This window comes from Natrix helvetica (genome assembly GCF_964273705.1).
Source record: "Natrix helvetica genome assembly, chromosome: 2".
Taxonomy (NCBI): domain Eukaryota; kingdom Metazoa; phylum Chordata; class Lepidosauria; order Squamata; family Natricidae; genus Natrix; species Natrix helvetica.
Genome location: NC_138552.1, coordinates 38,338,451 through 38,356,945, shown reverse-complemented (window position 1 = coordinate 38,356,945; position 18,495 = coordinate 38,338,451). Strand labels below are relative to the sequence as shown.

The following is an 18,495-nucleotide window of genomic DNA, read 5'->3' as shown; positions in this document are numbered from 1 at the left end:
AAGGGTGAAAATCAGCTGGCACGCCAGAGATGATAACTGGCGTGCCAGCAAATATGGCTCCATGTGCCACCTGTGGCACATGTGCCATAGGTTTGCCATCATAGATCTATTCTAATTATAGTTCCCAAAACTAAAATTTATGTATAACAGTCACTAAATTAACCTTATATAATTATTTTAAGGTGACTAAATTATAATTATGGACAGATCTGTGAAGAGTATCATTTTTCAAATAATTAGTAGAAAATTCAGTTTGTGTTGCTGATGTGATAAATAAAGAGTTAATTTGAAAGTGCATATTTGTATATAAATACAGCACTGCTGGACTATTTAACATTTATGTGTGTTTTCCCTGTTTATTGAACATTCCATTGCTTTAAATGCTTTTAAGTAAAAAATATTCTTACATACTAGTATAAGCACATATGTCTAATGCTAAAGTTAATAAATCTACTATTGATTACAATAGCTTATTCCTACGAACTTAGTTTTAAAAACCACTCAGTTCCTTAATATTGGAATATTGAGTCAGCATTCATGAATGGCAAAACCTGCCCTTCACTGATAATTGTGCTAGCTGTTATAAATGGTATAATCTTCATTAATCAATTAAATGTGTTTACTTCCGTTGATAAGATAATAAGGTCAGAAGAAAACGCTAAATAGTTTTTTTAAAAAAAATCAGAGGGAGTATAGAAATAATAATTGCTTATAAATTGAACAGTTAAAAACCTAATAATGAATGACACTGGCCGATCCAATTAGCAGATGTGTAGGGAAGTCATTAACCTGCTGTCCTTTTTTTCCCCCCCTCCTCTTTGGTTTTGTTTTTTTGTTTTGTGGTAGTCTGACCCTTGGTTATCATTGCAGAACTATGGAGGTGCAATGAGACCCCCACTGAATGCTTTAGGTGGCCCTGGAATGCCAGGAATGAACATGTAAGTAATGTAAATTGCACTAACACACAATAAGGAAGTTGTCTTCAGTAAAAAGTAATGGCAGGGATGTAGGCACATTTAAAATAAAGAGACACTATCACGTATCGATTAACTGGCAAATAATAATGACAACGTATCAGAATGCCACCAGGAATTTGTTCTTTAACTGGTGGAGTGGGCAGGATATTTTGAACCGAAAGATTTCTTGAAATGATCTGGTAGCTTCATGATTTTAGCAACTCGACAAGCTTTCAGAAAATACTGGAAAAAGCTCAGGATGTTTTGCAACATGTCATATTCAAAACATTGAAATAAAACATGTTTGCATACCCATTTTATTTGACGTTATATGAAGCCTCATTTTAATGCTTAGCTTAAGAGAAAAAAGGACTAGGGGAAACATGATAGCATTGTTCCAATATCTCAGGGGTTGCCGCAAAGAAGAGTGAGTCAAACTATTCTCCAAGGCACCTGAGGGTAGAACAAGAAGCAATGGGTGGAAACTAATCAGGGAAAGAAGCAACTTAGAACTGAGGAGAAATTTCCTGACAGTTAGAACAATTAATCAGTGGAACAGCTTGCCTCCAGAAGTTGTGAATGCCCCAACACTGGAAGTCTTTAAGAAGATGTTGGATAGCTATTTGTCTGAAACGGTATAGGGTTTCCTGCCTAGGCAGGGGGTTGGACTAGAAGACCTCCAAGGTCCCTTCCAACTCTACTATTGTATTGTATTGTATTGTAATGCTCAATGCATTAGAAGCTAACAAGTCTTTGTGGTACGATTCATAGGGTTTTTTTTCATCAGCAGCAAGACATCAGGTGAATATATGTTTAAAATATCAAAATATATTATTCCTTGGCTTGGTAGGGGTAGGGTCCACCATATGTATTGTGAAATATATGCTTCAGTCCTTTTGAGCTTTTAGACACCTATAAACTGAGAACATACTAATCGCTCAAGGTAGATTTAATCCTTCCTTTCTATAATACTAAGAAATAAAAGATGGTCTTACGGCCAAGGTTAATATTTAGACAAGTGTTAAAATTGAAGAAATATTTTTCAAAAATTTTCTTAAAATGCATTAACTTTTGATGGAGGTTGAATTATATAAAGTTAAATAATGTGAGATTTATTTCAACCACACAGTGTCCACAAATTTTCTCTTTTTTGGTCTCTTTGAGTCAGTGTTGACTCCTGGTAACTGGACTAATCCCTGCAGTTTTTTGGGCAAGATTTAGGAAGTGGCTTGCCATGCCTGCTTCCTAAGACTCAGAGAGAATGATGGGTCACCAAACTTGTTTTGTGCCTAAAACAGAACTAGAACTTTCCCAGGTTCTAGCCTTGTTCTTTAGCTACCAGAACTGATTATTTCATAACAATGTAGTTGGAACTAATTTTCATTCATGAGCAAGAACTGCAAATGATAGCAAAGTTTTCTTTTCGTTTTGCAAATAAAGGATTTTATCAATAGTATGATGCATCCAGCAAGAAAACGAAACCTACCTGGCATAAGTGATATTACCAGTGTAATTCTTGTCCATTGCCCAGGCCTGAATCTTTACTGAAAAGAGTAAGGTAGTACTTTTTCTAGGTTCCTTTGCAATTGCCATCCCACCACTTTGTCACAGGGATGGAAGGCTAGAAATAGGTTGATGGTCGTGCAATATAGTTGTATCTAAAGCAATGAACAAGTGCAATATTTTTTGGTCCATTAGTTTAATTTGGTTCTCTATATCTAGTTTTAGGAGGTATGGAGAACAGATTGTGTTTTAGTTTATATTTATGTAGAATTATTGAACATTTAAAAGGGTTCACAATTTTATAAGCACACCTTTAATTCAAAGGTATGAAATGGACACTGTAAATAAAGTAATATGTAGTGTACATTTAATTCAAAGGTAAGAAATGGACACTGAAAATAAAGTAATATGTAGTGTACATTTACTGGATTTATAAAGAACATACACCAAGTCATATGTGGTCAAGAAAGATATGGTAGAGAGTGATACTACCTAAAATACTGGATGGACTGATTATTTTAGAAATACCTTAGATGATATTTACTTTTTCTTGTAAGAATATTATATAAAATATCTCCATACAATATTTCTAGGCATGTCTGTTGATTGCAGTTACAATACTAATCTGTTTAAATTTCTAATTTTAAATTATAAATGTAATAACAGAATCAATATCAACTGTACTTCGTTTTCCTCAGTAATTGCTTTTTTTAAAGAATATCAGTAACAACCTAATGGACTTTGTTTATGCTTATTAAATAGTTTATAGTTAAATAAGCTTTATTGCTTATTTAAACTGAAATTTGATCTTTATTTTAGGGGTCCAGGAGGTGGTAGACCTTGGCCAAACCCTACAAATGCCAATTCTGTGAGTAAACATTTATATGAAGCATTGTCCTGTTAAAAAGAAGTGAAAATAAATTAATCAAAACATGCTTGTTTTATCAGTTTTTTCAGAAAGTAACTGTCTGGTTAATGGTAATGTTATTTTTTATAAACCCAAAATGTCTTTTTTTATAAGTTGTACTTGGCGTTAGTAAAGATTACTCTTATTTCAGAGGTCTTTAGATAATATGGTAATTTAATTATTTGTGTACCTAATTGTGTACCTAAAATATTAATAATTGCACAATCAGGTCAAATTTATTGTTTTGTTTATAATTGACTTTTAAAAAAATTTATTTTTCTATGAAATTCTATATGTAAAGTTAGGGTAAAACTAATTGTAAAAAATGTTCTTTCTACAGGTAGTCCTTGGTTAACGACGGTAATTGGGACCAGAATTTCTGTTGCAAAGCAATGCATCTGTAAAGTACAACATTATGTGATTGCATCGCTTAGTGACGGCAGTCCTCATTGCCATCGTTAACTGAACCCCACAAGTAATTAGGCGAGGACCCACCCCGATCCAAGCCATTCCCAGATTGAACCCTCCCAGCCCCAAGCCTCAGTAAGGTAAGGGACTGCCTCCTCTTGAACTCCCCCACCTGCCTATCTCTACCCCATCTGTACCCTTTTGGCCATCTGCTTAACTGCCACCACCAGCTGCACCCACCACTCAGTCATGTGTACTAGTACTGTACTAGTTGAGTCCTTCTTTTGCACTGTTTTCTTTCATGCTGGTGCAGCCGGAGGTTCTCTTACACTTTCATTCATACTGTTTGTGCCTCACTCAGTTTTCACTAGCACACAAAAGATAGCCCCAGCTGTAGCAGTGCAAAAGAGGGACCTAGCTGGAAGACGTTAGTGCGTGAATAGAAACCTTGAGCAGGCCTGAGAAAAGTCCCAGATGCAGCAAAAAAGGCGGGATAAAATGGCCAATTCAGTAGCGACACCCAGCAGGTAGGCAAGTGGCATAAAATCAGTTGTAAATGCGAGTGAGCCTTAGTGGGCCTGAACTTTGTTCATCTGACCACAGGGGTGTTTAGGGAACTGGTCATACATCCCTTTGTTCAATGATGTCATGACTTTAACAGTTAGCAGAACGAATAGACTTTAAGTGAGGACTACCTGTAATTTCATATGACTGATTTTTCTTTGATAGTACCATTCCCTTTCTTAATACAATTAATTAATTGAAAAACTGGGTATGTTCTTTCTTTTCTGTAAAAACTAACTATAAAATAATAAAATAATATTTATAAAAACCTTGTTATTCTATATGAACTGAAAAGAATAGCCTATTTTTGTTGTTCTGCTATTTTTTAGATACCCTACTCTTCTGCTTCACCTGGGAATTATGTAGTGAGTATGTGTGTGTACATTTATGTGTGGAGTGCTCATCAGTGTGCATACATCATTCTGTTCAGTTTAAAATATAGATGTTCAATTGCTGAGACAAAAGCACAAAAACATCAGTTATGTCTGCCATGTATTTCTAGTACAGTGGAAACTCTACTCGAATGCTTGAAACTCATCGAATTTGATACTTGATGCATTTTGATGCAAATATTTTGTCCCGATACTCATTGTTTGTTTGGTACTCAATGCACAAACTAGAACTTACTCATGTCAGTTACCTCATGACTAATGCATTATTACGTGTACCACACCCAAGAATACCTCATTTTCTTGCCATAGAAAATAGAAATAATTGTGAGAAGAGCACATTAATTTTTTTATGCTTGCTTTGGTTAAAAACCAAAATTGCTATGTGCTGAGCAGGAAAAAGCAGTAGTTCAAAAATGTAGGCTCAATTATATAAAAGGTGAACAAAACAATATAAATAGAAAAATAGAGCAGACTTCAAGGTAAAGGGTTAATAGGAAAGATATATATTTAAAATTGGAGTGGGATGATAAAGAGAAATGCTGGTAAAGTTATTTTGAAAGAATTTTGTTAGATTTTATGGAATATCAGAGCTAACTAGAGAGAAAAATACCCATGGGCTGAAGCCTCAAGCCTTTCCCATCAGAATATGCTTTATTTATCTCTCTATTCAGTCATCCATCCAACCCCTGCTTATCCAAGCCAGTTTTGCAACTTTCATTGATTGTGTAAGTTGACAAGCTTTCTCATGAGGAAAATACTACACAGGTCAATTCCACCTGAATCAGATTAAGGAACAACTATAAATTTGAGATGATCTGGTGGTAAAATATATATTAGCTGAATAATTGCATTTTTCTGGGCTATTTGGGTTTTCTTGCTGAAAAAAATAAATCTTTGAGTGACATACTTACAGGTTACCATTTGGAAAATGCAATGATAAATGATGGATATATAGAAAAGTTATTGTTTAATCAAATCTTTTAATTATGTTGCTTATACAGTGGGTGCGGATGTGCAGGTGTGTGCAGGTTACTGATTTGCCTTTCTTTTTTTAAGGGTCCACCGGGAGGTGGAGGGCCACCTGGAACACCCATCATGCCTAGTCCAGCAGGTAGATAACTTTAATGGGGGAATGAAATTGCAATATTTGACACATCAATAGTCTAACATTTCAATAGCTATTGTCAGAATTCTCAGCCATTGTATATCTTTACAGAACTTCTAAGGATTCTAGATATCCTTAGTTTACATGAATAGAACACACAATATTACTTATAGGAAACTGCCAAAGTTATATCAGCCATTCTCTCAATCTGAAAGAGAATTCCTTAATTTTCCCAGTAATAAACTTAAATTGTTATGGCTTCTTGCATCCCAGGGAATAGCAACATTTTACTACATAAATCTTCACAAATATTTTAAAATATAATGTGAAATTAACCTATATTATTGCTTTTGTTAATTACCATGTTTGCCTAAAAATGGCATTAATGCAAAGTTATGAAATAATGTGTAATTTCCTTGATCTTGTCTACATTTTCAGAATGCCTTATTATAGTTTTCCTCACTCTGGGACTATTTCTCTCAAACATAATAATATAAAAGAAACATGTTGGCGATATTTTACTACTGTTATTTATCGGGGGGGGGGGGGTGATTAATCTGAATTTAAAATAATTCCCTGAAAAGAAAGGTGTACTTACAAAAGCTGATTTGGTTTCAAGTAGTGTTGACTTCTGGCAACTACCTGGACTAGTTCTTGCAGTTTTCTTGGCAAGATTTCAGACGTACCATTTCCTCTTTCCTAGGGCACAGAGAGCATGACTGCCCAAAGTTACCCTTTTGGCTTTGCACCTAAGGTGGTATTAGACCACATAGTCTCCCGGTTCTTAGCATGGTGCCTTAATCCTTATCCAAAACTGGCTCCCTTCATAGTCTTATCTAACCTAAAATGACATTATTAAAATTACATTATTTGGAAATAAAACTAGGGGGTGGTGTTTCTCTTTTTCAGATAAGTATTTGTCTCATTTTCTGGTTTTGGCACAAAAATATAGATGAATTTCTTTTTTAATAGTTAAAGTATATATTTAAAAGCTTGAATATAAGTTAATACACTGATACTTTACCAAACAAAACTTTAAAAACTCATCCTATATTCTTATTGTCGCTCTGCACCATTTTGTATTTAAATAAAATGCATACATGTATTATCTACAATCCAACAAGGATCTCTGTGCCATTAATCCAACAAATTCTGTTACTTAACAGAATACAGGTAGTCCTCAATTTACAACCACAATTAAGCCCAAAATTTCTGTTGTTAGGTGAGACATTTGTTAAGTGAATTTTACCCCATTTTATGACTTTCCTTGCCACAGTCGTTAAGTGGATCACTGCAGTTGATAAGTTAGTAACACAGTTGTTAAGTGAATTTGCTTCTCCTTTGACTTTACTTGCCAGAAGGACACATGGTGATCACATGACCTTGGGACACAGCAACGGTCATAAATATGAAGCAGTTACCAGTCTTCTGAATTTTGATCACTTGATCATGGGGATGCTGCAAAAGTTGTAACATTTTTCAGTGTCATTGTAACTTTGAACGGTCATTAAATGAACTGTTGTAAGTCGAGGACTACCTGTACTTCATGGCCATTTTGAAAGTTCAAATCTTACCTCACAATGTCATTGCTCTTTACTAAGCAATTATGACTCATTAGGAAAACCATGTGCCCTTTCACTCAATAATCTGGATTCTAATCTATTGTTAATACTTTGTAATAAATGTCTGTTATTGGTGGTTCTAAATCTTGTGAAGTATGTTATACTTGATTCATACAATGTTAATAATCAGTTGTAAAGCAGTACTGGAATGTCTTTTGTTAAAAATAGCAGTTAATTGTTTTCATTGAAAGTACTTGGCATTTTTGTTTTCAGATTCAACCAACTCTGGAGACAACATGTACACTTTAATGAATGCAGTACCTCCTGGAGCCAACAGACCTAATGTAAATAATCGGAATAAATACATACATTTGAATTTATGCCTGACTCCCTAAATCCGAAATTTTAATTAATTGTATGTTCTAATCTTCTATCCATCCACCCACCCACCCACCCACCCACCCACCCACCCACCCACCCACCCACCTATCTATCTATCTATCTATCTATCTATCTATCTATCTATCTATCTATCTTGGACATTTTCTTAACCTCTTTCTTTATTATGTCCTGTGAGTTGTATTTTTCTTGTTACAAATTATGTATTAACTTTTTTGGAGTATGACGCATTTGCCCTTTTTGCAGTTTCCAATGGGACCAGGTTCAGATGGTCCAATGGGTGCATTAAGTGGAATGGATTCACATCATATGAATGGATCGCTAGGTAAGAATACAATTTGCCTTTTTAAATCCTGTGCTAAGTAATGTATCAAGTTTAAAAAATATATCATATATTGAACTGTTCATTGCTTTCTCGAATGTTGTCGGCAGTTGGAAATTACAAATAAAGATGGGTTCCTTAAATTAAAAAAAGGCTGATGATCGTGAAAGAGACCCTTTTTAAATTATAGATGTTATTCTCTATGCTTTCTATGTTATGTTTTGCACATATTGAGCAAAGAGGAAGTGTTTTTGTATTTTTCCACATCCCGTTGGCTTCAACAGCCATCAACTATGGTAACCTTGTGAGGGCTGGATATTTGGGATGCTGTAGGTGATGGTTCTGCAGGCAATTCCAATCAATGTTCTTGAAAAAGAGATTCAGCCTGGGCCAGTTGAGTGTGTGATGCTCTAAGGCTTGACCCTTTTTTCCTCCTTATTTAACATCAACATCAAATTGCTGAGAGAGATCTGTTGGTTTGGGGTGCAGTGTATTTAATATGCTAGTGATACTTAGCTTTATATCTGAAACCCAGACCATACAGGAGATGCTGTGTAAATCCTTACCGGTGCTTGGAAGCTATGAGAGATTGAATGGGGCAAAATAGCTGAGGTTGAGTTAGTACTCATACAAAACCCATTTGTTCTATGGAAATTTCATTGTTGAACTCTAGCAGAAAGAGCCAATGTGTAGTGTGGGTTCTTTTGGAGTCATGGCTTCTGCTAGGTAGAAACTATAAAGCAGGGGTGTCAAACTCAAGGCCCATGGACTGGATCTGGCCTGCGGGGTGCTTAGATCTAGTCCATGGGGCTGCCCTGGAATCAGCGAAGGACCGGCCCATGGTGCCTCTGCCAGTGAAAATGGAGAAGCTTGGGTCTGGCTTTATTTTGAAGATAGAAGGCTACAGGAGGCCATCACAGCTGAAAACGGAGCGATTGATGTCGAGCTGGCCATGCCTCCCCCCCAAAGTCAAACACAACCCTGATGCGGCCCTCATTGACATTGAGTTTGACACTCCTGCTATAAAGCATCTATTTCATGAGAGCTTCTTTGGTTGGCAATACATTTCAGTTTGTTGATCCTTAGTTTACCACCTTCTTTGGAAAGAATCTAAATAGGCTGGCCAGAAAGCTGCAGCTCCCCATCATGAAAGTGATCAGGGGATTGGAAAACCAGAAAATGGCTTTCTCAGCAGGAGCCATCTCACTTTGGAATAGTTCATTGTGTTAAGTCAGGCTAACCTCCATCCTTTTATCCATCAGCCATCCTCTTCCACAGAGCTTTTAGGAATTGAGTTTAAGTGGAAGCATGCAGCAGCCTTTTAAAAAATACTTAATGATTTAGCATTTATAATTTTTATGGATATGTTTAATGGAACTATTATAAGATCTCCTGATTTCTTTGAGTAGGCAGCATATAAATAATTGTAATAGCAAACATGCTAACATCAATGGAAAGAGCATATAAACATTATTTGAACAATACTATTTGAAATAGCATCAGTGCAAGCGCAAAATGAAATAAAATTATAAAATGCCTATTCTTTATGTAATTTTGGGATTACATAGAGCATTATTCCTTATTCTTGCAACCTCTCAGGTTAGGATTTCTAAAAATATATTTATTTCAATTCTTCAGAAAGCAATCTGAAAAAGAACTAGGCTCTCAGACATGAGAACATGTGAGACCTCTAAATCTAAAATCATCAGTGCAATATGTTTAAGATTTAACTGAATGCATTTGTTTAAATTGAATTAATTAAACTGAGGTTTCTTTTTTAATTTAAGGCTCAGGAGATATGGACAGTATCTCCAAAGTAAGTATACGTTTTATTTTTAACATTGCTTTTCCTCTAAACAAAAGAACTATTAAAAGTCTGTTTTAAAATGAAAATCATTATGCTGATTTTGAAGATATCCCAGTTTTCCAACAACAGAAATCTGAATATGTACATTGTTCTATCTGTGGCTCATGGATTAAAACCTAATTTTCATTAAAGAGGCTGAGTTGTACTGCTACATTTGTGTCTCAAACCATAGAAATGTAGATATGAGCCTTGTTTCTAAAAACTGGTATAAATTAAAATACATTTTGCCAAGTGGTTTTCCTCGAATTACAAGGGTTTCCTCTTTAAACTATGAGTGACTCTAGCTACAGTTTGTTCTTTTCTTCTTAAAGTTCATAGTTGATCTTTTCAAAGACAATTCCTGCATACATATTCATCACCTTATTCCCTTCCAGGAAAATGGCACAATGCGGAACAGAAGTAAGGGATAGTCAAAGAAATTAAAAGCATAATATAAAAAGAAGAAAACTGTTAAAATTAGTTTTAGGCCTAAATTCTTCACTATACTTCTTGGACATGTCATCCTTACTTCCCGCACATCCATATACAGTTCCATTATCACAACATTTGTGTATTCAGTTAATTATACTACATTCCTGCATGCAAAAGTATATATTCCTGTACCCAGCCAAACATCTTTGCTATCACCACAGGCCGGGGGTGAGTTCTGGATTCTTTTACTGCTAGTTCACTCAGGGATGCACTTGGGGCGCGCATGCGCAGAAACAAAAAACAAGATGAACTGGTTCGGGAGCATGGGCAGCCGAGTTACTACCTACTTGGCCGAACTGGTAGGAACCCCCCTCTGTCTCAGGCATTCCTTGCACATTTATCTACAATTAAACAAACAAGGGGACACTTTTGCTCCCTGCTCAGTGTTGAACTAGGTATTAAGCATACAATTTATTTTCACAAATGCTTTACTTCCTTTATATACTGCTCTTATCATTTTCAGCAATCAACATTCAATCAATATTTATGAAAAACATTTCATAATTTAAGCATATTTACTTTATAACATTCTTTAAATCAACAAACATACAGTGAAATTTCTTTCTCACATTCATACATTCTCAATGACTTGCTGAAAAGCAAAAATCTGGTCTGCAAACCACTCTTCTCATAATAAAACCACACAGTTCTTAACAGATTTGCTCATTATCACCTCTTTAAATCCAAATTCTGCCATATGCTTCTCCAGGCACACTTAAACAAATCCCCCATAGTTTTTGCATCAGTTCCTGCTATCTTTTCTTTTGTGTAATGAAATAATAATGATGTGATATTCAACAAGTCACACAGCCACCCCATGAGGAAGCCATATTCATGTTTTAACACTTCTCCAGTTAACCATCTATACCTGCAGCTGTAGCATTTTTTAGTATCCTTATGGCATGTATAAATTCATTTTAATACATTTTGTCTTTGATATCACTGTTATTTTAATTTCATTCATTGTTACATGTTTCTTCTTAGTCCTCTTTACAGAATTCCAAAACAATGTTAACATCTGTTAACATTTTCTCTTCCACTATTCATCTAAAACCACTCCAGGTCTCTTTGTCTCTGTACTTAAAACTTCCCTTTTTTTCTATTTCCCCTTTTCTCATTCTCATTTCATGCAGCATTCTCAAGTGCATTTTTCTCATCGAGACATCCTCTTTTCAACCATAATTCCACCCATATCTGTGACATGCTGTAATATAATAATTCTTACCCTGGTTTCCATATTCTCTCTGATTCCATTTTCTTCCCATCATTCTCTTGGGAAATTAATTTGTCTTCTAATGTTTTTTACATACTGGCTCCTGCTTTCCGTTCTTGTATTCATTTTTACTTTTACTTTCATTCCTTTCACATTTTTAACTCAACTATCATTTTCTTCCAAAGTCTATTCTTAATACAATGAATAATTTGTCCCACATTCAAAACTTTTCACCATCCTTGAATTATTCACTAATCATAAACAATCCAATCAATTAACCTCTAAGATTCACTTATTTCCCTATTGTACATATTAGGAGACTTCTTTAAATGATAGATTTGAAAGAAACATGTTTTTTTCCCCTCAAAGCAGTGACCAAACAGTCACCATTCTCTTTTTAATAATAACCCAACCACTTTTACTGAATTCTCTGACCTTGTTCCCACCCAACGTTTCAAAATAAGTACTTATCTCTGGGTTTGTTTGTTTTTTGCCATTCTTACTATTTGCTCTTAAGTTAAGGAAGTTAAAATTAAGAAAGAAAAAAGACAAGGCTGTCAGAGTTCCAAATATCATGCAGAATTAAATCAGAGTCCAAGGCAGAGCTATCCTTGAAGTTCCAATTTAATAAGACAGACATGTTAGCACACCTGTGGAATCCCAAATCTAAAAGCTTCCTGGGATTCCATCCAGTTGAAAGTTCATGATCTTATCCCCACACCCATAAATCCATCACATGGTCCAATCTTCTTCGGCCAAGCTGGCTTGGGCTTCTAGAAAGGAATGACAACAACACATTCCACAATTCTACTCCTTTCTATTCCACCTCCCAATTACTATACTAATGAAACAGCATAATGAAATAATAGAGTGTGTGGCAGGCCAAAGATCCTAAAAGGAATATAACTGCAGGCCTGACAAAGGCATTTAATGTAAGGTGCTACAGGGAGGAGGGACCGTAATTTCATTATGAAACCCAAGATACAATCCTGCCTGATAATTCTGCAAAATCATCACCTGAGCAATGAGTGTGCTCAGTTGAAGTCTTCAGGGGGACTCACCCAAAATAATGTATGTCTAACTTAAATACAAATATGCATCTAAAATCATCATAGTTGGACAGTCTTAAAAATGTAAATAAAATGCTGTGTCCCCGTTCTGTCAGAAAAAGAAAGATAAATTGAAAACAGCTATACAGAATTGAATTTTCCCCCCAGAACTATTGAATACAACTTTTGCAATCTCTGACTGATCAATTAAGAAATGCTGGATAGGTTTGATGTAATCTCTGTACATCTGTCAGCATTTCAATGCTAAAAGGAATGAAAATGTCATGGTTGGCTTCACAACAGTTCTTAGGTTTGTTACTTCTTGTGCTGTGTAGTGGGGCCCTAAATCATCAGCCCCGCCATGATTTAGTAATTTTACTAAGGTTATACTATGGACATGAAACTGGTTTACTGTGTGTGTGTGTGTGTGTGTGTGTGTGTGTGTGTGTGTGTGTGTGTGTACGTACGTACGTACAAGAGGAACCCTTCCCCACTCAGTATATTTATACAATCTGGCAAATATAAAATAATCCCTATTGGATATGTATTTCTCTCACCTTTGAGAACGAGGGCATTGTACTTGTGGGTGAAAGAAAAGTATCTTTCATGGGATACTTTTAAAAAGTTTCATATGGTTTATGCTTTTGATTTTCTTGCTTTGTTTTCCAAATAGAATTCTCCAAGTAATATGAGTATGAGCAATCAGCCTGGGACCCCTCGAGATGATGGTGAAATGGGGGGTAACTTTCTAAATCCTTTTCAGAGTGAAAGTGTAAGTACTTTATTTTTGATTGTTCTGCTGGCGTACAGCTCTACCTCATCATTTTAGGTGTTGCCATGTATAATAATACTTATGAATTCCTGTACCCGTAATAGATTAAGGGCTGTATATTTAATGTGGAAAGAAATCAAGTTATGAACACTTCTTTTGATATATGTTAAGCTTGTTTTGCAGTTTCCATTACTATTGTCTATAGTATTGCTAGGGATGATACATACACGATACATTTGCTTCATATGCTGATCACAGTAAGACGACCCCGAACATATTTATTAGCATTACAGAATGATGGAAGTAGGAGAAGTGACAAAGATCATTTGGTCTATAGTGGGTAAGAAAACCAATTAAATGATCTTTTGGAGGTACCTGTCCAGTCTCTTTTAAAAAAACTTCAACAACCTTCTTAAATCACTTTTGTACAGTATTTATGGCCAGTAGGTTTGTCCTTATTTTTAAATAAAAATTTAGGTATACAGTACTGTAAAACATGTGAATGAGTGCTACAAGATTTACTTCTCAGTAAATGGACATAAAGTTGTTATAAATTGTTATTTGAATTATCTAATTATTATGGTTTTATTGCCTTTTATGTTGAAAGCCACCACTCACCTGTGGCAAGATGGGCAGCAAATAAATTTAATGAATAAATAAAATATAAATTTAGTTTCAGTTTAATGTAAAGAAGAATAATTATTTGTCCAAGGGATTGTATAACATCTAGATTTAAGCTTGCCAATTAGGTGTTAACTGAAAAAATATAATTCAGCATTTAAAAAAAATAGAGGAATGATAGGGCAATTGCATATACATTTTGAAAAAATAACATTACCTAATATGTCTATTGTAGTAGACATTGTAATGTTGTTTAATATTATCTCTCACACCTTTTTGTTCATATATGTAAGGGTCTGTATTTGTGTGTATGAAGTGTGAAAGACAGAATCAAAAGTGTGTTTTCATTCAACATGAGGATATGTTGCATATATTTTTGCATTCAAAGCTAATTCTGATGTTTCAACAAATTTGAACCAATAGTAAAGAATATAGTGCCCCAAAAGTATGCAATAGTGATAAATTTCCCCCATTTCTTCTATTATTAATAAACAAAAATAAAAACTATAACAGTGACAATGTAAGGAAAAATGTTTGGTTTATGCCTATGTTGTCACTTGTGTTATTATTTTGTTAACAAAAATAAAAAGTATTTTATACTTTTGTTATAAAAAGTGTTATAAAAAGCACTAATTTCAATTTTGCTAGATAGAAATTGATATAATTTCACAGAACAATAATTGTAGTAATAATTTTACATTCAGTTACTTTACTCCTATTGAATGTTTTCTGTTAATTTATGTTTCATCTTAAATTCTTACTGAATCAGGAGGAATAGTATGAAAGATGTTTTGTTTGAAATGTAGCTCTTTCTTAAAGAGATTCTTATTTTCTCAATATATTGAAATAATTGATAGCCCCACAACTTCTTCCACAAAACATTTAGCCAACATTGGATTAAATATTCTGCACAACATTTCCTGAGTTGATCCTTTGGATACATTTAAAAGAACAACTGAGATATATATTTCTATGTTGTAGAGTAGGACAAATTTATCAGAAAAAAGAATCAGAAATGTATATGGCATAATAAGCAGCAGAACCAAACTATAATAAATGATATATTTCATATTAAATTATGTATTTCCTGTGGATCCAATTATTGTATGGAAAGAGTTAGGGTGTAGTTCCCAAAAAATGAAATGGAAATAATATTCTGAATAATAGTTTTTAGAATTAACTTGTTTAGGCCAACCAGTGTTTATTAAGAAAAAAAATAGCCAATGCTTATTTTATGATTCTTTAAAATATCCTTTTTTTTGAAGAGTTATTTATTTGATTGATATTTAATTCTAAATCAGCCTATCAACAATTTTGTTCTAAATGAAATTAAATGTTAAAACCAGCAACTTCCTACAGATAGATCTGACCTTACTGTTTGCATTAGGATGTTCAAAAATTTCTTGAACTAAAACCAAAGAGTAATATTCTACTAGAATAATGGGATATAAATCAATGTATAGTTTATAATTTTTTTATTCTTTTTTACTCTTTTTTATTTTTTTGTTTTTAAAACAAACACAACACATAAAATATTCCTTTTTTGCATACTGTAAAAGTATCAGTTGGTTACAAAAGGCTTTCGTGCATCTCTTCCACAGTCAGCAAGCATAATTCATATTAACTCAAGTGTTTTAACTCTGATATTTATACATGTTACCATCATCATACCTCCATTTACATTTTGCTATAATTGTTTAAACATCCTTCATCATAAAATATACCAAAATTTAATACATAACCACATACTAGCATTTCATTTACTATTTCTAAAATCCTCCAATAACACTGAATCTTTATATCTTATTCTAGCTAAACATCCATAATAATCAATAACAAAATTTTCTAATCCTTCTTTCCAAATCATTATTTGCAATTTACATTCAATTTCCTTATGTTGTACCCATGCCTATATATACCTTGTTATCATTATCCCTCCTTTATTTAACTATATTGTACATTATTACATTTCCCCCCTAATATTCAAAACTTAACTATATCTAACTTAGTTTGTTTATTTATTTATTTATTTATTTATTTATTTATTTATTTATCTTTATATATAATCCAAGGCGGATTCTAATCTTCATTTCATGGGTACCATTCAATATTCATATCCCATTATTACTTATCATGACACTACACATAGTATACATTATTATCATTATCAATTATTTGTTTAACTATATCTATTATCACTATATTTCATTAAGTTTAGCTAGTTTTAAGTTATATTCTTCCACCTATCAACCTGTATCTTTCCAGTAACGAGGCAATCTCATATCTTCTGCTGTTTGTGGTATCAGTCCTCTTTTCGTCTCTTTAATCAACTTTGTATAGACGTCTCTTAGCAGCTCTTTGCTTATACGGTCTCTCTTGTAATTTTGATGTCCTTCTTCTGTTTCCTCAATCAGCTTATGTATAATTGTCAGTGGTGTTATCAAAACTATTGCTGAAAAAATTTCTCTCTTTAGGTCCATAAATTATTTTATTTTTTCTTCTTCTGCATCTTGCCATTGGAGTAAGTTTCCCCTCCATTTAATTCCTCTTTTAATATTCCACTCTTTCCATTTTCAGAGACTAACCTATCACCATAAATATCAGCAGTTTTAGTTTCTTTATATTCATTTTCCTCTTCATTTTTTTGAATTTTAACTGGCACTTTCTCCATTTGATGAACATCTTCAACTTCCCCGTCATATTTTGCTGTTAAATGGACTAAATCATCCAACTTCTTCTCAATCATCTCACATGTATTTGATAGTTTCTGTATTTCTGAAAATATCTTTTTCAGACTTAAAGCCTCTTTCTCCTGCTGTGATAGCGCCATTGTTTTCAACTATGTAAACACTGTCATTCTAATTTAGTAGCCTTTAATCACCTCTCTCTGGTTAGAAATACCTCAAAGGAACATCTGTTTCTTCTTATCTCTCTCTGTAAACAAGCAATAAGACCTTGAGGTACCAGCCGAGATAATCCATGAAAAAAAGTAAAGGTGTTTTGTTTCCAATACACAAAGCCTAACTTCCCCAGTGTTAGCCACAATGCCACAAATTCTTTCCTTTTTAAAAAGAAAATGTCTTTTTTGTATTTCAAGTTGAAGAGAAAGTCCAATTCTTAAATGAGTTATAAAAACATCCACAGTAATGACAGATGAGAGTTTTAGACCATAGGTTACAGAGAGTAATGAAAAAAAAAGAAAATAGAAGAAGAAAGCTTAGTCCGTTTGTTTTAAAGGTCTTACATAAATTCCGTCCGTGAAGATAGCATTGGGAAAAAAAGATAACCCCCTGTCAAAAACCATTCCAAATTTAATTCCGCCGCTTATTTCTTCTGTTTTCCAATTTAAATTTATTTTAAATTTTTTATAGGCAGTCACTCTTAAAACAATAAAATTTCCTCACCAGCTGGAAACACTTTCTCTTTCCATGTCCTCCTGTTTTGGAGCCTCCCCAACTTCGTCAGCTAAATGGCTGGATTTTTTTGTCACAGGCTTGAAGACTTTCTCTTGGATCGATCAGGGACTTTGCAATGTCCCTGAGATCAGCAAGACGTATTCTTCCTGTTCACCATCTCTGCGGGACAGTTTAAGTCAATTTGGACCACCCAGTGGCAAAAGTGTCAACCGCGATCTCAGAGCATTGAGATTGCATGCTGTATTGTCGCGACTTCGGCCCCGCCTCATTTTTTTTTTCTTAACATGTTTTCATTTATATAAAAATAATTGTATGTTTATTTCATTTACAGTAAATATATTTTGATATAAATTAACAGTGAGAAAAACACTTAATACAAAAGTTACATACAATGGTAATAACTTGGATTTAAGGTTTATCATTCCAGATTAGATAAAATTGGCTTTATAATAAAAAATCAGATTTTCATCCTGTGTGATTAATAAATATTTTTCCTTACCATGAAATTATTATTCACTTTTAGCAGAACGTCTTCAATTCAAGAAAATGCATACAATTTAATGCAGTCATATTTTAATCACTTTTTATAAATTATTACTGTTTCTGCTGGTCTGTGATTGTAATAAAATTGATTGAAATTATTGCTGTTGTTGTTTTGGTACAGTATGATTTGCATATTAAAATTGCCAGTTTAAACAAGTAGGAGAGGAAAAAAACTCTTTACATTTATACTTTGCTGCAGCTTTCAATGGCTAGCTCTTCAGTCAGATCTTGATATTAATCTAACTAAAGAATCTCCCTCTGAAACAGTATCACAAGTTTTTTTTAACATAGTAATATAACCATAAAAATATTGTAATAGTTCATCAGTTGATGACGTGGAAGGATGAAGTTAAAGTATTGACATCAGCAAATTTTATGTAACTGTAAAATAAGGGTACACTGGATGAGGCATTTCAGTATTTTAG

At 33.8% G+C, this 18,495-nt stretch overlaps 1 protein-coding gene across 7 annotated transcripts in view; it reads left to right on the top strand.

Moving 5' to 3' along the window:
* SSBP2 (single stranded DNA binding protein 2) overlaps positions 1–18,495 on the top strand; it is a 157,701-nt gene that overhangs the window by 134,049 nt on the left and 5,157 nt on the right. For 4 of the 7 annotated variants that reach the window (XM_081944542.1, XM_081944538.1, XM_081944543.1 and 1 more), the window contains 8 exons: positions 847–938; positions 3,279–3,327; positions 4,668–4,703; positions 5,787–5,841; positions 7,671–7,741; positions 8,043–8,121; positions 9,906–9,934; positions 13,392–13,490. In XM_081944542.1, coding sequence (XP_081800668.1) covers positions 847–938; positions 3,279–3,327; positions 4,668–4,703; positions 5,787–5,841; positions 7,671–7,741; positions 8,043–8,121; positions 9,906–9,934; positions 13,392–13,490 — 510 coding nt within the window. The remainder of the gene's footprint in view (positions 1–846; positions 939–3,278; positions 3,328–4,667; positions 4,704–5,786; positions 5,842–7,670; positions 7,742–8,042; positions 8,122–9,905; positions 9,935–13,391; positions 13,491–18,495) is intronic. The other 3 variants (XM_081944540.1, XM_081944544.1, XM_081944541.1) reach the window with 1 other exon arrangement.